At 40.1% G+C, this 22,233-nt stretch overlaps 1 protein-coding gene across 3 annotated transcripts in view; it reads left to right on the forward strand.

Annotated features, from left to right (window-relative positions):
- LOC143023567 (uncharacterized) overlaps window positions 1-22,233 on the forward strand; it is a 48,284-nt gene that overhangs the window by 15,846 nt on the left and 10,205 nt on the right. For all 3 annotated transcript variants that reach the window (XM_076182154.1, XM_076182153.1, XM_076182155.1), the window contains exons 2-6: window positions 775-865; window positions 2,893-2,977; window positions 3,106-3,197; window positions 5,668-5,753; window positions 10,417-10,541. In XM_076182154.1, coding sequence (XP_076038269.1) covers window positions 842-865; window positions 2,893-2,977; window positions 3,106-3,197; window positions 5,668-5,753; window positions 10,417-10,541 — 412 coding nt within the window. In that variant the 5' untranslated portion in view covers window positions 775-841. The remainder of the gene's footprint in view (window positions 1-774; window positions 866-2,892; window positions 2,978-3,105; window positions 3,198-5,667; window positions 5,754-10,416; window positions 10,542-22,233) is intronic.

A 22,233-nucleotide genomic window follows, 5' to 3' on the forward strand; every position in this document is an offset into this window, starting at 1 on the left:
ATCCCTACATCTTGTCCACTGCCCTGGGTCAGAACCAGTGGCGCAAGACACAGCACATCCACAGCAAGGCCACTTCATCAAATCAGCATCCCCCACACACACACACAATTAGGATCTAATAAAATGAGATGATAGAAATACAAGAGGACACGGAAAGAAAATGAAGAAAGACAGTTATAGAAGAGATCTAAGAAAGAACAGCTTTCCCACAGAGTAATAGACATTTGGAACAAGTTAGATGAGAAAGTGGTGTGTGCAAAAACAATACATGAATTTAAAAACAGTTTAGATAAAATGAGATATGAAGACGGGACACCACGAGCATAGCTCCCCTTCCTGTAAAATACAACTAGGTAAAAAACTAGGTAAAGAATACTCTCTCTGTCCCCTCATGCAGAAAAGGAGAAGACAGGGAGAATCCCTTTGGGCAGCGTCAATTTATTTTTCATGCTTACTCCCTCACCTCACTGAGAGACATGGGCTGAACTGATGGCTGGCCAGTTTCATGGGGGCTGTTGGTCTCCTGGAAGAGAGAACCAGTGTAATACAAATTTGGTTGTCTGGTCCCATAGCTGGTCTTCATAGCTATGTGTGAAAGCAGTTTCAGCTTTCCCAATAACTACCCTAGATGTTTTTATGCTCTTGTGATCTCCTCTTTTTATTTCTATTCATGTTATTTTCTTTCTATGCCTTTTCATGTGTTGATATTGAATGGAAGTTGTACATTAAGATTTAAAGAACTTTTGTATATTGAAATATGCTTTTGTATTTAAGATTCCAGAAGAGACCAGGTACTCAGAAGTGTATCCAGTTCCATTACAGAAGGGCAACAAGCAGTGCAATGGAAGCTATAACTTTATTTCAGGTATACAATTTGTTTTTTATAAAAGGCTTTACAGTACAAGCTTAGCCTCTTTAGAGAAATATCTATTTTATCTTTTTACCATCCATCTCTTTTTCTGATATAAACTTTGAATGGTTTGAAAGGTGTCCATTTGATTTGCTGATTTTTGGGAACCAAGTTTTGAAGATGTAGTTGACTGTGGCTCTAATGAATTGTTTATAGATTGTGATTGGTTTCTGTTGTCCTAAGACTGTGCTTGTGATTGATGTTCATATGTTCATATGGTCATTTTCTTGTTCATTTTCACTGTCAAAATCTTAACATGTTGGTTGGAAGCCATAAAAATGTCATAAGTGAAGCCCACTATTTTAGGTTTCTTTTCCAATAGCAGACCCTTGAACTTTCCCATTAATTTCTGTATGAAAAAATGTTGGAGTGTTATGTTTGTTGTATTAGTGTTGGGCTTTCAAGGCTACTGGGTTACATTAGTAGGAGGGGAACAGTTTGCTGGTTGTCAGATTTTCTTATCTGAAAAGGTGGAGGAAATATAGTCAAAAGTGATAGAGGGAGATCTTACACCCAGTCAGGAAAGTAAGTATCAGTCCATGTGACTCCACCTCCAGATGGAGGTGAGGGTGTTGATGGTTTTGAAGATGGGTGGCAGGGAGATGATTCTCTATTGTGTCTGTCTCACACAACTACCTCTTGCATGTACCCATGATTGGTCCTTATATAGTAGTAGTATGATAATAATAATGATAATACAAGGGTCATTCCAAAAGTAATGCCTCCTATTTTTTAACTCAAAAAGTTGAAGAGAGTGGCACCATTAAAACGAGCGACCTTTTGTGCTCCAGAATTTATTTTTCTATGTAGTCACCACCATTCTCAATGCACTTTTGCCAGCAATGATGCCTCGGTCATAAAAGTCAGCGCCTGCTAAGGCAGTCCATTTTTTCATGGCTGCCCACGTAATGTGTCCTTCAGAAGTCTGAACAAGTGAAAGTCTGACGGTGCCAGGTCGGGACTATACAGTGAGTGAGACAGCACCATCCAGCCGAACTTTGTCACACATTCCATGGTGTAACTTGTGTGTGGCCTAGCGTCGTCGTGTTACAAATGGAATGTTTCTCTTTTCTCTGGCCTTACACGGGCAATCCGGGCCTTCAGCTTGGTCAACGTTTCAACGTAATGGTCAGAGTTGACAGTCACCCCTGGTTCCAAGAAATCCAGGAGGATGACGCCCTTCCTGTCCCAGAAGATGGTGCACATCACTTTGCCTGCAGATGTCTGCGTCTTGAACTTCTTCTTTGCTAGGGATTGTGAGTGGTGCCATTCCATCGACTGCTGTTTGGACTCCAGCTCATAGTGGTGACACCACATCTCATCACCAGTGATGATGCAGTCCAAGAATCCATCACCTTCAGCTTCGTACCGATCCAACAAGTCCTGACAGACATCCCGTCAGTGGTCCTTTTGGTCCTGTGTGAGAATTCATGGAACCCACCTAGCACACACTTTGCTGTATCCTAGGGATGACAACATCGTTTCCAGTGCACTGACACCCACATCCAACTCTACATGCATTTCATTCACCATTATCTGCCAATCAGCGCGGATGAGTTGATCGAGGCACACTTTGTTTTCCGGGGTGGTGGCTGTGCATGGGCGTCCAGAGCGCACTTTGTCACTCACATCTCTGTCGCCACTCTGAAATCGACAAACCCATGTCCTAACTATGCTGACATCAACTGCATCAGCTTTGTAAATGTTCACCAGGCGCCGGTGAATGATGATTGGTTCAATTTTTTCTGCATAGAGGAATTCAATGATGCATCTCTGCTTCTGACGCACGTCCATGACAGGGATTGCTTTCTTAGAGTGTCACACCATCAATATCTCCAACAGGGAGATGAAACTTTCAGGTCATGAGTGCATAAGTTCAGTCATCATGACAATAGGAGGCATTACTTTTGGAATGACCCTCATATACAAAAAACTGCAACATTTACCGAATTTTTAGTGTTGCAATTTTTCTCTTTTTTCAGGGCACAAAGGATCGATATGCAGGTGTCACAGTAAATTCCCTTGAAGAGCCCCAGCATTCAGGGAATATCGAAAATGTTTTAAAAGGTAAACTAGATGTGCCTTAGTAGATGTCATACAGAGCCAAAAGATTCAGCTGATGTATAATTTTTGTGTAACATGTTGAAATATTGCAGATGTATTACAGCACTTCCTGATCTTTCTTTTTTCTATAGCTTCACTCTCACATTGGAAAGAATTGAAAATTAGAGGAGTTTGGTTTAAAGTGAATTTAAAGCAGGCAGATTGGGTTCCTGTTCTCTCAAAGGTAAGTAAGGAAAATACCCAATTTATTTTAATTTGGAAAGTGTGAATGAGTGAAGAAAGACTACTAAAAGAGGTGTGGAAGGCAGAGGTGGAGGGAGTAAGCATAAGGGGGCAACCAAGGATGAGATGCATGGATGGGGTAAAAGGGGTATTGAGAAAGAGGGGAATGTCTGTTGAGAAAGGATGGGAGAAGACAGAAGATAGGGGTGAGTGGAGAATGGTTGTGTATGGATGATGCTGTAATGCATAGAAAGGAGTGGATGGGGAATTGAGGGGGGTTAGGGAGTATGTGTGCATAATATTTTGATGTAGCCTAAAGGGATTTCTCCCTGTCTTTCTCTTTCTCTGCATGAGGGGACGGAGAGGGGGATCGCCGATTAAATGAAGCGGCCTTGTTGTGGATGTGCTGTGTCTTGTTGCATTGCTTCTGACCCTTCACCCAGGAGGAACCAAGAAAAGAGGGAGGGAGGGGTGGTGAACGGGAGTGAAGTATGCGGAGATGAAATCATTGGGAGTGAATTTATATATATAGATATATATATATATATATATATATATATATATATATATATATATATATTTTTTTTTTTTTTTTTTTTAGAAAATACATGATACATGAGTTTTGAATATAATCAGTTTAATATATTTTATTTAGTACAACTCTTCATCCATGAGGTACTGAAATGGGAAGGGCATTGAATAGGTTTCATTGTGTATGTAGTGTGCTTTGACTCCACCATCCCCAATTACAAGGGGAAAGGGCCTTTGGTATATATCATATGTATGTAAGTGTTTTACTGGCACTAATCAATGCATATACCCTAGGGGACAATATCACACTGAAGGTGGTAGAAGGAATATCTAAATATGCTGCTAGGAGAACAGAGGGATAGTAGATTTTTTTTTTTTTTTTTCTTCTTTTTTGTAATGGAGTCTTCAACCATAAAAGAACACTATTTGCACAGAATGTGCTTATGAGATTTTTGGGAATGTTTGTGAAATCAAGCATTATTCCATTGTATCCTTCATTATTTTAAAGAATAAAAATATATGATAATACATACATACATCATACTAAAAAGCCTTTTCCCCCTTATAAGGGCAGTAGTTAAGTCAAAATATACATTTGCCCTACACCCACTGTGGTGTTGGGTGTTGTAGGAGTCAATTAAATGTGGCAGAGTGAGGGGACGAGAGATACCACTCTTTATTTTTCTCACTGGCTGTGTGGGTTAAGGCATCAATACTTGCAATGAAGGTCAAGGTGAGTTGAACTGAGGCCATGGTAGGGGGTAAATTTGTGATGTTAAACCAAATCAATCAATCAATCAATCAAATAATTGTTATCATGCAAAGAGTGAAGTTTTATGATAAAACCAGTGCCAAAATATGTAGCTAAGAGCCACAGTATCCCATACAGTTGAGCATAGTTAATGGTAACACTTATGTTTAATTGGAATGCTTATATTTTTGTTTCACTTTATCTTAAGAAAATTGTTTGGGTTTTAATGGCTACTTTGTGACTACTGGTTGTTATACAAAAGGTCAGAAGAAAATGTAAACTTTCCATTTATTTATTAAAACTATTGATGCAGGACCCTTATGTAATTTCAGCAGTTAGGTTCCCTGTTCATGTATTTTTATGTCTGTACCTATCTATATACCAATGGCTTCTTCCTCCTTATAAGGGGGGTAGCCAGTCAAGGCATGCATTTACCTAATTGTAGTATACAGGAAAAGAACAACACTCATTGGATCCTGTCTTCTATTCTTTAATTTTTTATGATACCTAGCCTCAAATTCATGTAAAGTTCCAACCTAATCTATATCCTTGATTTCCAGTTATCATATTTAGATTTGAATTCTTGTATTGTTTGAGCTTGGGGTATATCACTTTCTAATCTATTCCAAGTATTTATTCCTCTGTATGGAAAATGTATTTCATCACATCCTGCAGACATGTGTTCTTTATTAATTTGCTCCCATGACGTCTTAAAGCCCTCCAATCTTTAATCAGGAGATTGCTTCTGTCAATGCAATGCAATCTATCCCCTTTAGCGATCTGAATACTGTAATCATATCACCTCTTTCTCTTTGATCTTTCGAAGTTGGTAGACCCAGTGCTATTAGTCTTTCCTCTCATGGTTTATTTGCCAGGCTGAGGACCAGTTTGGTTGCTGCCTTTTGTATTCTCTCAATTTTGCTTATATCCTTCACTCTGTGTGGGGACCATACTACTGATGTATATTCCAGTTCTGGAGAGATCAGATGAGTTTTTTCATTATCTCCTCATCCATATAGTAAAACACCACTTTGATCTTCAGCAGTAGTCTATATGTCTTTCCCACAATCCTGCTGATATGCCTGTCAGGTGACAGGTTGTCTTTTATTAACATTCCCATATATTTTTTCTCTTTTGGTTTTTGTAATGGGTGCATATATTTGTTCATTTGTGTATTTATACTTTTCAGCATGGTTTTGTATTTCATCATGCTCAGACTGAATATGTTATGATGGTGAAATGGCTGCCTAAGAAGGAATCCAACAATATCCCAAAGTAAGCTTCTTTGAAATGATTTTATCCCTTTTCCTTTTTGGCTACCTCCCTTGTAAGGGGGAAAAAGCCTTGGTATATGTATGTATGTAAGCTTCTTTGAGCATAAGTAAACATTTGAGTATTGTGATTTGGTTTAACATCATGAACTCCCCACATCAGGGGTATTGTACCTAATAATGATTGTTGCCTTGAGTGTCACTGACTAGAAACCCACAGCCCCACAGTAACTGTGAGCAGTCCTTAGGTACTCCCATGCTGAGGGAGAAATTTTGGACTGTTGTCTGTGTTGTGTTTGTGTGGGACAATTTCTATGTCACTGGGTTGTAGTAGTAGTAGAAGGGAGTAGTCACTGGTTATCAGCTGTTTGTATGTGAAAAGATAAATGAAATACAGTTGAAGTTGTCAGAGATATGTAGGGCTTGGGCTGGAGATCGAGTGTCAGCCCATTACAGCAGTCCTTTTGGATGGATTTGAGGATGTATGTATATGGTCACATATACATTAAAGAAAGTTTAAATATAACCCATGATTAGATTTAGCTTATATCTAATAACACTACTATATCAGCAGAATCTCCAATTAGGAGAATCACCACTCACACACTCCTGTGCCCTTGATGCAAGGGGGATAGCTCACCTTCATCAAGTTAGATCAGTGAATTTTCTTGTAGGTTACCATGGCTTGCTTCAGTTGAGGAGCATGCCTTGCAATATTACAATCAATATCATAATACATTATGAATAGGACATCATTAATTGCATATATAATTGTTGTTTAGTTGTGTATATAGTTATAGGTGTGTGTAGGTAAAGAGTGGGTGATGTTTGCATGCTCCAAAGATGTACTGTGGAGACATCTGACAACTGAGATATTATGCTATGTATGAGTGAGGAAAATGGAGGAGAAATAAGGAAGGATGAAGTGAAGGCAGTTGTTAAGATGATGAAAGCAGGTAAGGCATCTGGTCTGAATGGATGCCATGCAGAATGTCTAAAAAAAGGAGGTAGAGTGATGTTGGACTGGCTGGTGAGGTTATTTAATGTTTGCTGGAGAGAGGGTAGAGTGCCGGAGGACTGGAGGAGTGCCTGTATAGTTCCACTTTACAAGGGAAAAGGGGACAAGTGTGAATTTAGTAGTTTCAGAGGGATTAGCTTGTTAAGTGTAGTTGGGAAGGCTTATGGGAGGATCTTGATTGAGAGGATTAGGAGAGGAACAGAGGGAGTAATTGGTGAGGAACAGTGTGGATTTAGAACGGGTAGAGGTTGTGTAGATCAGATCTTTGTGGTAAGACAAATATGTGAGAAAGCTATAGGAAAGGGGAAGGATGTTTTTTGGGCTTTTATGGATCTGGAAAAGGCTTACGATAGGGTAGACAGAAAGGCACTGTGGGAAGTTATGCAGATATATGGGATAGGAGGAAAGCTTCGAGGAGCTGTCAAGAGTTTTTATGAGAGTAGTAGAGCTTGTGTCAGGATTAGAAATGGAGAGAGTGAGTGGTTGGAGGTAAAGGTGGGACTTCGTCAAGGATGCATTATGTTGCCCTGGCTGTTCAACTTATACATGGATGGGGTAGTGTGAGAGGTAAATGCAAGGGTAGTGGGTCAGGGATTGGAGATGGTTAAAGAAAATGGAGAAAAGTGGGAGGTGAGCCAGCTGTTGTTTGCTGACGACACTGCGCTTGTGGCAGGATCGGAGGAGGAACTGAGGAAGTTGGTGACAGAGTTTGGGAGAGTATGTGATAGAAGAAAGCTAAAGATAAATGTGGGTAAAAGTAAGGTGATGAGATGTACAAGGGGTGAAAGTGGCAGTAGACTGGAAGTGAGCATTAAGGGAGAGCGACTGGAGGAAGTGGATAGTTTTAGATACTTGGGTGCAAATGTGGCAGGAAAAGGTGGAGTGAAGGTGGAGGTAGAATGTAGATTGAGAAAAGTGAGTAAATGCCTTGGTGGACTGAGGAGTGTAATGAGGAATAGACATTTGGGAATGGATGCTAATAGGAGACTGTATGAAGGAGTGATTTTTACAACATCACTTTATTGGGAATAAACATGGAACATAAGAGAGGAAGAAAGAATGAGTTTGAATGTGTTTGAGATGAGGTGTCTGAGAAGTATGATGGGGGTTACTAGGCTAGATAGAGTGAGAAATGAGGAGGTGAGAAGAACGGGGGTGGAAAGGGAGTTGGGAGATAGGGTTGATGAAAGAGTATTAGGATGGTTTGGACACATGGAAAGAATGAGTGAAGAAAGATGTGTAAAAGAGGTATGGAAGGCAGATGTGGAGGGAGTGAACATGAGGGGACATCCTAGGATGAGGTGGATGGATGGGGTGAAGGGGGCTTTGGGGAAGAGGGGAATGTCTGTTGAGGAAGGACGGGAGAGGACAGAAGACGGGTGAATGGAGAATGGTTGTATATGGATGATGTTGTGATGCATGAGATGGAATGGGCGGGGGGATGGGGGGTGAGGTAGTATGTGTGAGCAAAATTTGACGCAGCCCGAAGGGATTTCTCCCCGTCTTCTCCTTTTATGCATGGGGGGACGGAGAGGGGGGGTTGCCGATTTAATGAAGCGGCCTTGGTGTGGATGTGCTGTGTCTTGTGACACTGTTTCTGACCCAGGGCAGTGGACAAGGTGCAGGGATGACCCGTCATCCAGGAGGTGCTAAGATAAGAGGGAGGGTGGAGGGGTGTGGAGTGTATTCAGGGATAGAATGGGTGGGAATCATTTTATGCCTTTTCCTTTTTGGCTACCTCCCTTGTAAGGGGGAAAAAGCCTTTGTATATGTATGTATGTATATATGTATTTTGACATTGTCAAGTGACATCTCAGCCAGCTTTCTCTCATGTAGGTTTGTGTGTTTGTTGTAACTTACAATGATAGTTAATGTATGCAAGCAATGGATACATCAGGTGACATTTCGGGCAGTTCTCTCTCATATAGGTTTGCATGTTTGTTGTAACTTACAATGGTAGTTAATGTATGCAAGCGATGGATACATGTAGACATCCATTTTGCAGGACCACCAATTACAGGTACTCATCATTAGTCTGAACATTGTACCTAAGAGAATGAATCATGAATTTTCATCTCACTCAATGAGACATATTACATTATTTTGATATTAATGATTTCCTGATATGTCACAAAACAGTAATACCTCCAACTTTGAATCATTAGAAATGATACTGTTTTTTGGAGATTTTACAATAATAATATGGACTTGAGCCCTTGGCTAGATTCTATAAGGAGATATAGAAATGCCAAATTGCACTTGTGTAATTATTCTTAACTTAGTTGGTAATTTATGTATTCCTGTCACATTCCAGACGGTTTATGAATAGTCAGGGATTTGCCATTTGATGTAAGTGTTATTGGTGTCATCTTCATTCTCGCATTCTATGACTCAAAATTGCATTTTAATTATATGTGAACTACTATTGGTCAAAATACATTATCTGTAAAAAAAAAAGGAACTATCATCTGACTCATTTCTTTGAATCCTTTTCTGTGTATTTGCAGGTATTCATCGCCTCATGTAACACCAGACAGCAGGTGCCCTGTCATGTTTCCCTTTATAACCATCACCATTCATTTCATTCATGCTCAGTTTAGCATCCTCAGTCACCCAACAAATGCTATCCCTTACTCATCATCCAACTCCTTCTAAGAAGATGACTTTCATTTATTTTCTTTTTTTCAGACTTGTACTCTTAAAAACACACACTTTTCAGTAACTTCATATATATCAGATCCTTGATGTTATTCACACTCATTCTCTACAATACCTTTTAAATCATATAATATGTATGTATGTACATATATATATATATATATATATGTATATATATATTATATATATGTATGTTTGTATGAATGTATGTACATATATATGTATATACTTTAGACCTATGGTCTTCTCTCCCTTGTAAGAGTGTTAGCCAAGGATACACATAATGTCTACTCTTTCTTTATGTGTAGTTATGATGTATGCATTACCTACTGTTGGAGTAGTAGCACTAAATCAAGGCAAGATGCATAAAAACATTAAAATCCTAGTTAATAAACACTCAATAAGTAAATATTGTACATAAAAACACTACAGCAGATTACTTAGGTGTTTAGCTAATTCATAAAACTGAGATATACCACTATACTTGTGATTGCTTTTGAGGGCACTCATCAGCTACACGGATAGAGATATCATTTAGTCATATTTCCAATGAAATCTCCTTCAAGATAGCCAGAGGCTACACCATGTTGAATCACGTTCAGTATACATATGGATTTTAGTCCCCATACAAAATGCTTCATAGGGAAAACAAAATGTTAAACATATTTAGAATGGCTCAGGGTTTGAAAAAAAAATCAAAGTATACAAATAACTTTTATGAACCATACCAAACTGTGCTCCAACAGCCTGGTTCCCTAAAATAAAGAATACATTGAAAACCTAAATAGTACAAATTAGAGCCTTAAGAATACAAAATAGGTTGCACCAAAGCACCCCCAATAAACCTTTACAATCAGAAGCAAAAATTCTACCCATAAAACTACAAAGCTGACATATAGATATGTCGATAATTTTAGGATTTTTTAACTTTTGAATCATTATACCTGTATTTAACAGTATTTCTGTATACAGTACTTTCTCTTTTTTCAAGATATGCTCATAATATGATTGGCGTAGGAGCATTTGTCGTAAATGACAAAGAGGAACTGCTGGTGGTACAGGAAAAATTCTACAGAATACCACATTGGAAATTACCAGGAGGATATGTAGAACCAGGTATGTACAGTAGTATTCTGTTTTGTGTAGAAAAGTCTTTCTTTTCCCAAATTTCAGGTTGAATAGTTTCCTCTCCCCCTAAGTTTTAGAATGTCACTTCCTAATTCTATGTATCTATATACCAAGGGTTTTTTCCCCTTACAAGGGAAGTAGCCAAGTCAAAAAGCACATGCTCATTTCCACCCATTCCACTCCCATCCACCACCCTTTCCTCCCTCTCATTGCAGCTTCTCATGGATGACAGATCATTCCTGTATCGTGCCCACTGCTGTGGGTCAAAAGCAATTTAGCAAGACACAGTACATCCACAGCAAGGCCATTTGCTTTTAATTGGCAACCTCCCCTCTCTGTCCCTCTCCATCTTCCTAATTAGAATTATTAGATATTACATGAATGTAAACCAGCTATAGCTTATGGGCCCTGCTATGGAAATGCAGCATTTCTTTTGACCCGAGCAGTGTAGTAGGGGACATGGATGTCCCTTCATCATTGAGGTTCTATGATGGGAAGGACAATGAATGGATGTGGAATGAGTGTAGTGTTGGTATATACTTTGACTTGGCCATCACCAACAAAAAGGAAATAGGATATGATGATATGTTCTAACAAAACTATAGTATATAAGAAAGGATCTTTGCTTATCAAGGGACAGGGTATCTGTGACCAGTGCTTTCAAATTTTTCTCTTCTTTCACTTTTGTAATTGATTCATTTTCCAGTGATTAATTATTTGATGGTCTTTTTGAGTTTTTATCCAGTCCCAAAGCTTTGCACTTTTTGGCGTTGAAATTTATATCCTGTCTGCATGTTATTGTGGCTAAGTAGCATGCAGCTGATACTTTAGGGTCTATATGGGGTGCCCCTACAGACCAGAGCCACACATCATTTTGTCTGTGATAGATGAAATCTCTGTTCATGATGATACTTCATTATATTGTGACTGTCCCTCTATTATGCTGTCCCCCCACCCCTTGTTACTGTCCTGTACCATTTTTCCCTGTTCCCCCCAAAGGGGACATTCCTAAAAAGAAGTAAAGGCATAAGAGCGTCTGGGAGGAGTTTTCAAACCAGGACCTTAAGGTTTGGGTTTTTTAATGTACATGGTTGTGGTACAGATGAGATAGGCAGTATCTTTATGAGAAGAAATATGGATGTGTTGGCATTGAGTGAAACTAAGTTGAAAAGGAGTTTTGAGTGTGAGTTTGGGAGTGTAAGTGGGAGGTTCTCAGGAGTGAAGAGAGGACTAGGAAGAGAAGGGGTGGCTATACTAGTAAGTGAAGAAATAGGTAAGCGTGTAGTGGAGTGGAAGGAAGTTTCAAGGTTAATGTGGATGAAAGTGAAGTGGGAAGGGAGATGTATGTACCTAGTTGTATTTATATGGGAAGGGAGCTATGCTCATGGTGACCTGTCTTTGTATCTTTCGGCATCAAGGTTATTCTTAAAATCATGAATATTATTTGCACACACTGTTTTTTCATCTAAGTTATTCCATATATCCTGCACTCTGTGTGGGGAGATATTCTTTTTCCTATCTCTTCTATAGTTGTCCTTTTTGAGTTTCTTTTCATGACCTCTTGTTCTTCCATTGTCATTTTTTAGTAAATCTTTTCTGTCAAGGATTCCCATTCCTTTCATGATTCTTCCTTTCATGATTCTATATATAGTCAGTAGATCACCTCTTTCTCTTCTTTGCTCTAGTGTTGGTAGTTCTAGTTTCGATAATCTTTGTTCGTATGTTAATTTGGAAAGAGCTAGTTTCCTTATATTCTCTTTAGTACTGGGTGTCCATAGTGGTGCTGCATATTCCAGTTTGGTCTAATCAATGTAACTAATATTTTTTTAATCATTTCTTCATCCAAGTAATCAAATGCCACTTTTATTGACCTCAATAGTGTTGTTGTTGTTGTCGTTCCCTAGACTGTCTGTCCGAGCAGTCCCGTCTCCCCAAGGAAGGCCACAGCCGAAACTGGGTTTTCCCACAAATCCTTTATAGAGTGTATGTTGTGTTGTTTGCGTGCATGATTGTGTATAATGCAGTCTTCCATTATGTGTTGCATGGTATGGGGTGAAGTGTTACATCCTGGGCAGCTGTTCACAACACGGTCGTCCAGCCTCTTCTGGTAGCTTAGAAGTGCTGGGTGGTGACCGCATCGCAGTCTGGCCAAGTGGACTCTGTCCTTTCGTGGGAGAGAGGATTCAGAAGGGTGGATATCAGGGGGTCTGGCATGCAGCAGTGTGTTGTCTTTCAGTGTGTTAATGGAGCGGTGAGTGATATGATTATGAATATGTTTCCGGAGGCTGGTGTTTGGTGGTTGTGGAGGAAGAGAAGAGAGTATCTGTGCGTAATAAAGGTCTTTGGGTGTAGTTTTAATGTTTCTTGGTGTGTGTGGGTGTTCTGCTATGTAGAGTAGCAGGTGTGATGTGTTTGTGGTAGCTGCAGCAAGTGTTTGTGTGCCTCTCATGTCGAGGTGGTCCTTGACTTTGAGGACTTTTGTTTCATGGTGTAAATGGTCTGTAGGTGTTGTATTTGTGCAGCCTGTAATTGTTTTTAGGGCTTTGTTTTGTATGATTTGAAGGGTGTTGTGGTATGTCTTACTGAGATTAGGAGCCCATGCAGGACTCGCATAATTCATCACTGAGCGTATGCATTGTTTGTATATTGTTATATTAGTTTCTTTGTTTTGTCCAAATGTTGTTCCAGTGATTGACTTAAGTGCGTTAAGTCTAGGTGTGCATTTGTTTTTTATGTTTGTGAGGTGTTGTTTGAAAGACATGGATGTATCGTATGTTACACCAAGAATTTCCGGTGTGTTTGTGTGTGGTATTAGAGTGTTGTTGATGTAGAGATGAGGTATGTATTTGTGTTCTTTTGTCCAGTTGGTGAGAAGTGTTGCTGTAGATTTGGTTGGAGCTATTTTGAGTCTGTTTGTGATGAACCATGTGTTGAGTGTGTCAAGGTAAGGCTGGATTATTTCTGCAGCTTTGTCTGTGTTATGATGTGTGCATGTGATTGTTATGTCATCTGCGTAGGAAGAGATTTGTATTTCTGAGGTGTCTGGTGTGGGTAAGTCATGCATGTATAGATTAAATAATGTGGGGGATAGAACTGAGCCCTGTGGTACTCCGTTCTTAATGTTTCTGATGTGCGATGATTGGCCATTATATGACACATGAGCATTCCTGCCTGCCAGATAATTGGCCAGCCATCTTTTGGTGTTATTGTGCATGTCTGTGTTATATATTTTATTTGTTAGGTTGTGGCGGGGGATAGCATCAAAAGCTTTACTAATGTCCAATGTTATAAGAAGTGTTCTGTGGTGGGGCCTATCTGAATTGATGCCATCTAAAATTCTTTGTGTGAGGTTTGTCAGAAGAGTGTTTGTGGAGTGTAGTGGCCTAAAACCGTGTTGTGAGTCAGCAAGGGGAATATATGGTGTGACAAGTTTAAGTATTAGGCGTTCAATGACTTTAGAGGGGGTGCAGAGAAGTGTGATTGGGCGGTGCGATGTTGGGATTGTTGGGTCTTTGTTCGGTTTTGGAATGGTGATTATTTTACCATGCTTCCAGATGTCGGGTATAGTGTTGTGTGAATAGCTGTAGTTTGCAATGTTTGTGAGTGCATGTATACCTTGTGGTCCAATGTGTTTTAGGTGGATGTTGCTTATGTTATCAGGGCCACAGGCAGATGAGTGCTTGAGATTATGCATTATGAGTTTTGTCTGACTGTCTATGAAGGGTGTATAGTCTGAGTCTGTGGGGAAGTCTTTCTTACATCGAATGGTGCGTCGGTCGTCAGGGTGAGATGTAAGATGGCTCGTCTGTGCAAAATGATGTATGAGTGCGTTTGCTTGTTGTCTGTTTGAGGGTAGATTATCTGTTGTTGTGATTATTGCTGCGTGAGAGCGTGTAGTGTTAGTGTTGGATAGTGTGATGCTGTTGAGTGTTTTGTACAATTTGCTGGTGTTTGTTTTGTGATCAAGTGTATTGATAAAGTTTTGCCAATTTTGTGTTTTTTGTTCATGTATTTTATTGGCAATCACAGTGTTTAGTGTTTGTATTTGGTCTGCTATGTTTTGAGGGATAGGTGTGGGGGTATCGTGTTTAAGTGTGTCACGTTGTCTGATGAGGCCTTGAATTTCTGGTGTGAAGTTGGGGTTGTGTGATTTTCTGTTGCCTCTAGGGATGTATCTCTTGTCTGCGTTTTGTATGATTGTATTAAAAGCGTGCACAGCATTGTTTATGTTTGTGATTGGTGTACTGTTAAGTGTTTCAAAATGTTGTTCTGTCTCTTCAGTAAAAGCTTCCCAGTTAGCTCTCTTGTAATTGGTGTAAGTGTGTCTGTGGCCAGCTGGGGTGCATCTTGTTTTGGTGGTGATGATGATTGGAAGGTGGTCAGAGCCAAGGGCTCCGACCACTCTCCATGATGTTGTTGGGGTTAGGCAGGGGGAGCAAAAGGTGATATCAGGAGAGGAGGGAGTGTAGAGGGCTTGGTATGGGATATGTGTATGATTATGCGTGTCGTTCATGATAGTCAATGAGTCGAATTGAGTCTGTATATCAAGCCCTCTGTCTGTGTCAGGGTTGTCGACATACCAGGCAGACGACTTGGCGTTGAAGTCACCACCCATGATCAGGTTGGGGATTGAGGTTAGTTGGCTAAGTTGAGGTCTGAAGGTGTTTGGAACTGTGGGGGATGATTGGGGGGGAATGTACATGTTAACTATTGTCAGTGTTGAATTGTTGCCTGTGCGGATTCGAATGGATTGGGTTTCTGTTGTGTTATCTGTGGTAGGGAGGAGAATTTTGGTTGTGGCACTTGTGTCCACAAAACAGATGGAGTGGTGGATCAGGGTGATGAGTCCACCGCCATTGCCGTCAGTCCGGTCTTGTCTGATGGTGGTGTAATTATGAAATGATGGTGTTTTGTGTGAGTGTCTTAGTTTTGTTTCTTGTAAAATTGCAATGTGTATGTTGTGTTGTTTAAGAAAGTGTTCAAGTTCATGTTTTTTAGTGTTAATACCGTCAATGTTGTGTTGTAATATGTTGATGTTGTGTGTTTTGTATGTGTTGTATGTTGCCGTTTGGGGTTGAGGTTGGGGTGGTAGTGGGGAAGGTGTAGGATCTGGGTCAGAGGGGGGGAAAGGAGAGATCGGGGACAAAGGAAGGGGAGTACTAATCGGGGGTAAGGGCAAAGGGAAGTTGGGAGTGGGTAAGGTTGCTGGCTGTGGTTGGGGAGGTGGGAGTGGGGTTACTGGAGGGCAGGTAGAACATGTCCAAGTGTTTGTGTATTGGTTTGTGTCAGCAAGTGTTGTACAAGTGAGGTGGGCCCAGTTTTTGCACATATTGCACTGAACTGAGCCCTTTGTCTGTCTGCTCGAAGTAATGGGTTTAGAGCATGTTGGGCATGTGTATTTTGTGGTGGGCCCAGGATTGCTCTCTACATCTCCGGCTAAAAGTAGAAGAAGAGGGGTGATCGCCGGAAAATCACCCCTCAGTGCAGAAAAAACGTAACATTGTGTGTTGGAAAAAAGGATTGTGGTACTCCCCCAGGTAGGCGTAGCTCCTCCTTGGGGATCGGTGCCATCTGCGTAGAGCTGATGGCCAGGGGTGGTTGCTGCTGATTGGCCCCCAACTCTTGGGGTTGGGGGGGTGGTCCCACGACGTTGTATTTTTCACTTATTATTTTGTTTATATGTCTGTCCAGTGTCATGTCATTGCTGATTATCACTCCAAGGTCCCTTTCCGAGTGCACTTTTTTTATTTCATTTTCACCAATTTTGTAATTTTTTGAAATTCTGTATTTGCTATTAAAGTATTTGATATTAAAGTTCACCTCCCACTTTTGAGTCCATTTCCAGATTGTGTCCAGGTCTGATTGTAATGAGTCACAGTCCTCATTTGTTGATACTTTCTTTAATATTTTTGCATCATCTGCGAAGAAATTCGTATAACATTCAACTCCTTCGTCCATGTCATTTACATATATGGCAAACATGATTGGAGCCAGTACTGACCCTTGTGGAACACCACTTATCATTTCTTCCCATTTTGAGTATTTGTCTCTAATTACTACCCTCATTTTTCTCCCAGTCAGGAAGTCTTCCATCCATTTTAATAAATTACCTGCAATGCCACCTATTGATTCAAATTTTCATATTAATTTTTTGTGCAGTACTTTGTCAAATGCCTTTTGTAGATCTAGATAGGTACAGTCTGCCCATCCATCTCTCTCATCTATTATATCTATTATTCTCCAATAGAAGCAGATTAGATTTGTTATACATGATCTTCCTTGTCTAAATTCAAATTGGCTTGGGTTTAGTATAGATTTTTCTTCCAGATGTTTAACCCATCTAGTTTTAATCACTTTTTCACATATTTTAGCTACTGTGCTTGATAGGGAGACCGGTCTGTAATTAGTTGGATTTTCCTTACTTCCTCCTTTATATATTGGTACAATGTTTGTATTTTTCCAGTCTTGTGGTACTTTTCCTTCTTTGAGCAAGCATTTGATTATAGTGTGTATTTTATCTGTTAGTTCCTCCACGCATTCTTTCAATACCCAATTTGCAATTCCATCTGGACCATGCGATTTTCTAACATCTAGGTTTTTTATATGGTCACTGATTTCCTTTTTTGTTACGGTTATTTCTTTTATTTGGGGGGATTTCTGTTTCTCTATTCCTTCACAGTTAGGTGAGTTTTTGTAAGTGCATATGGAACTGGTAGTGAGAAAAGTGTAGAGGAAAGGAAGACTTTGGATGGATTTAAATGAGTGCATAAAGGGATTTGGGAGAAATGTCAATGTAGTGGTGTTGGGAGATCTTAATGCTAGGGTAGGAAATGAACTAATAGAGAAAGTGGTTGGGAAATATGGAGTTCCAGGAAAAAATTGTAGTGGAGAGTTGATGGTGGAGATGTATCCAGTGAGTTGATCACAGCAAATAATGTTTAGGAAGAAAGTCAAGCATAAGTACACATGGGAGAGGGTGGTGGATGGAAGGGTGGTAGATAGAGCATTAATGGACTATCCAGTGGTAACCAGGAGTATAGTACGAAGAGTTAAAGATGTGTATGTTCTAAGGGAGGAGAGTAGGGGAACATCAGATAATTTTTTGGTGGAAGGTAAGTTGAGAGTGGAGGATAGGTGGAGAAAGAGGAAAAGGACAGAAGGTAGGGAGGTACTTAGAGTGAACTGCTTTAAATGAGAAAGAAAAGGAGAAGGAGTACAAGAAGCTGAGAGAGAAGTGGGAGTGATTGAAGGATAGAGTACAACTAGGAGTAGAGGAATGGGGATCGTTCACGGAGGGAATCACAAGGTGTACAAAGTTGGTGTGTGGAACAAGGAGGACGGGAGGAAATAGAAGGAAGGGTAGTGAGTCGTGAGATGAGGGAGCAAAGAAAGTTGTAGAAGAGAAGAAGTAAGCATTCACAGATTGGTTACAAAATAAATAGAGCTTTAATGGACTCTATAGTGGTAACCAGGAGAATAGTAGGAAGAGTTAGGGATGTACATGTTCTAAGGGGAGTGGGTATCAGATAATTTTTTGGTGGAAGGTAAGTTGAGAGTGGAGGATAGATGGAGAAAGAGGAAAAGGACAGAAGGTAGGGAGGTGCTTAGAGTGAACTGCTTAAATGAGAAAGAAAAGGAGGAGTACAAGAAGAAGCTGAGAGAGGAGTGGGAGGGAGTGAAAGATAGAGTAGAACTAGGAGTGGAGGAGGAATGGGGATGGTTCAAGGAGGGAGTCACAAGGTGTGCAAAGATGGTGTGTGGAACAAGGAAGACAGGAGGAAATAGAAGGAAGGGTAGTGAATGGTGGGATGAGGAAGCAAAGAAGGTTGTAGAAGAGAAGAAGTAAACTTTCACAGATTAGTTACAAAATAGGAAGAATCATATGAGAGGTACAAAGAAAAGAGGAGTAAAGCATTAGATAAAGGATACAAAGAGGAGAGCAGATATGAAATGGGGTAAAAGTATGACAGAAAAATTTTAAAGTAATAAAAAGATGTTTTGGAAAGAAATTAAGAGAGGAAAAGGAGGCAAATCAAGTAGAGAAGAAAAAGTAAAAGGTGCAGATGGAGTAATGATAATGGAAGAGAAGGCAGTAAGAGGAAGGTGGGCAGAGTATTTTAGGGAGTTGCTAAATGTGAAGGAGGATAGGGAGGGAAAGGTAGTTGCAGTGGGAAGTGCTAAGAAAATGACTGTGATGAGTGAGGAAAATGGAGGAGAAATAAAGAAGGATGAAGTGAAGGCAGTTGTTAAGATGATGAGAGCAGGCAAGGCACCTGGTCTGGATGGATGTCATGTAGAATATCTGAAAAAGGAGGTACAGTGATGGTGGACTGGCTGGTGAGGTCATTTAATGTTTGTTTAAGAGAGGGTAGAGTGCCGGAGGACTGGAGGAGTGTCTGTATAGTTCCACTTTACAAGGGAAAAGAGGAACACAGTTATCTTGAATTTTGACAAAAGAAACAATATAGATTTGATATATCTAAACTTTGCAAAAGCTTTTGATACCGTCTCCCATGAAAGACTACTTACTAAATTAGCTTCACACGGAGTAAGTGGTAGCCTATTAAGTTGGACTAGTAATTGGTTGAGTTCCTCAGGGATCCGTTCTTGGGCCACTTCTATTCATAGTATATATAAATGATATAGACCATGGACTGTTTCCAAATTTGCTGATGACCTCTTAACCTCTTCACTCCGGGGCACACCATACGTCTGGCAGCATTAGCTGCCTGATGTGCGATGTTGCGTCATAATAATCGCATTATAGAAAATAAAGTCAGTGCTCAGTCGTTCGTTCTCTTTCACCCATGAATTTTGATAACCATAGAAAATATGATGAAGCCAGTTTAGAGAGAATGGAGGTTACGTAGATTCGACTACAATAGATATAATCAAGATCCCGACGTCGGCATAACCGCGTACCCACCTGCTCCTCATGCAGCCTACGGATGCGTCACCGTATGTAAGTGGTTAAACCAATTATATATTCAAGAAGATATAGATAAACTACAGTAGGGGTCTGAAAAATGGCTAATGAAATTTAACAAAAGTAAATGCAAGGTTATGCACACCGGTAATACTAACAGTGAGTACGATTACAAGTTATTTGGGAAATCGTTAACATAAGTGAATAATTATAAGGATCTCGGCGTAACCATCAATAACGATCTCAATTCATCCAAGTAGTATATTTCAGCCTCTGCGAAAGCAAATAAGATTTTAGAAGTGATTGCGCAATCTTTTGACTTCAAAAGTCCATTACCAAGCTATATAAATTGTTAGTTCGTCCACATTTGGAATATGCTGTTTTCTTATAGTCACAGAATCTCATTAACCACATTGACAGAGTAGAAGAAGTACAGCGGCGAGCCACAAAACAGATTCCAAATATAAAATATAAATCATACGAAGATCTACTAAAACATATGAATCTGTTTTCCCTAAAAAAACATAGAATCAGAGGTGACTTGATACAGGTCTTTAAGATTCTAAAGGGAATTGACAACGTCAAAAGTGACAATTTTTTCATATTCAACGAGAATCAGACAAGAAATAATGGTCTCAAACTGTCAGGAAATAGATTCAATTTGGAAGTGGGTAGAAACAACTTCGCCAACCGTGTAGTTAATGAATGGAATAAACTTCCTGCAGAGGCAGTGCAATGTAGTTCACTTCGAAGCTTTAAAAATCACTTAGATAAACACCTAAGCAAGATGCTGTAATAATTATCATTTATTTTATATTGTTTGTTTTTGTTTTGTTATCATTTGTCTGTTTGATTGTCATCTATTATCATTTACTATTTACCTGTTTGTTTATTATTCAACTATACCTATGCATTTATTTATGTATTATATTATTCACATTATTATAGTTTTTATTCATTAATTTATTTATCATTATTATGATTTTTTTCACATCTGACCTAGATATGGACCAAAAGGTCTCCTGTTACCATGCTCCGCTTTTGTAATCCTTTGTAAGTGTGAGTGTAGTAGTTTCAGAGGGATCAGCTTGTTAAGTGTCGTTGGGGAGGCTTATGAGGGTCTTGATTGAGAGAATTAGGTGAAGAGAGGGAGTAATTGGTGAGGAACAGTGTGGGATTAGGACAGGTAGTGGTTGCATGATCAGATTTTTATGGTAAGACCAATATGTGAGAAAGCTTTAGAAAAAGGTAAGGATGTTTTTTTGACTTTTATGGATTTGGAAAAGGCTTATGACAGGGTAGACAGGAAGGCACTGTGGGAGGTATTGCAGATATATGGGATAGGAGGAAAGCTTTTAAGAGCAGTCAAGAGTTTTTATGAGAGTAGTAGAGCTTGTGTTAGGATTAGAAATGGAGAGAGTGAGTGGTTTGAGGTAAAGGTGGGACTTCATCAGGGATGTGTTATGTCACCTTGGCTGTTCAATTTATACATGGATGGGGTGGTGCAAGAGGTAAATGCAAGGGTAGTGGGTTGGGGATTGGAGATGGTTAAAGAAAATGGAGAAAAGTGGGAGATAAGCCAGTTGTTGTTTGCTGACGACACTGCACTTGTAGCAGGATCAGAGGAGGGATTGAGGAAGTTAGTGACAGAGTTTGGGAAGGTGTGCAAAAGAAGGAAGTTGAAGATAAATGTGGGTAAAAGTAAGGTGATGAGATGTACAAGGGGAGAAAGTGGCAGCAGACTGGAAGTGAGTATTAAGGGAGAGAGACTGGAGGAAGTGGATAGTTTTAGATACTTGGGTGCAAATGTGGTGGGAAAGGGAGGAGTGGAGGTGGAGGTAGAATGTAGATTGAGAGAAGCAAGTAAATGCCTTAGGGGATTAAAAAGTATTATGAGCAATAGACATTTGGGAATGGATGGTAAGAGATCATGTGAAGGAGTGATTGTACCAACAGCACTGTATGGGGCAGAAACATGGATAAGAGAGAAGGAGTTTGAATGTGCTTGAGATGAGTTGCTTGAGAAGTATGATAGGAATTACGAGGCTGGATAGAGTGAGAAACAAGGAGGTGAGGAGAAGAACACAGGTGGAAAGAGAGTTGGGAGATAGGGTTGATGAAAGAATATTAGGATGGTTTGGACACATGGAAAGAATGAGGGAATAAAGATTAGTAAAAGAGGTGTGGAAGGCAGAGGTAGAGGGAGTGAACATGAGGGGTCGACCAAGAATAAGATGGGTGGATGGGGTAAAGGGTATTGGGAAAGAGGGGAATGTCTGTTGAGGAAGGAAGGGAGAAGACAGAAGATAGGGGTGAATGGAGAATGGTTGTGTATGGATGATGCTGTGATGCATGAGGGTGAGTGGGTGGGGTATGAGGGGTGAGGAAGTTGGTCTATGTTTGAAAAATAAATTGACACAGCCTGAAGTGATTTCTCCCCGTCATCTCTTTTTCTTCATGAGGGGATGGGGAGGGGGGGTCGCCAATTTAATAAAGCAGCCATGCTGTAGATGTGCAGTGTCTTGGGACATGGCTTCTGACCCAGGGCACTGGGTGAGGTCCAGGGATGACCTGTCATCCAAGAGGTGTCAAGATAAGCGGGCGGCAAGGAGGTGGATGGGAGTAGAGTATGTGAGGGATGAAATGGGTGGGAGTGGTTTTTATGCCTTTGTTTTTGGTTACCTCCTATGTAAGGGGGGAAAGGGCCTTTGGTATATTTATATATACAAAGGTTGTTCCAAAAGTAATGCCTCC

This window comes from Oratosquilla oratoria, unplaced genomic scaffold, assembly GCF_046742065.1.
Source record: "Oratosquilla oratoria isolate Oo_2021 unplaced genomic scaffold, ASM4674206v1 SCAFFOLD51, whole genome shotgun sequence".
In the NCBI taxonomy this organism is placed as follows: Eukaryota; Metazoa; Arthropoda; class Malacostraca; order Stomatopoda; family Squillidae; genus Oratosquilla; species Oratosquilla oratoria.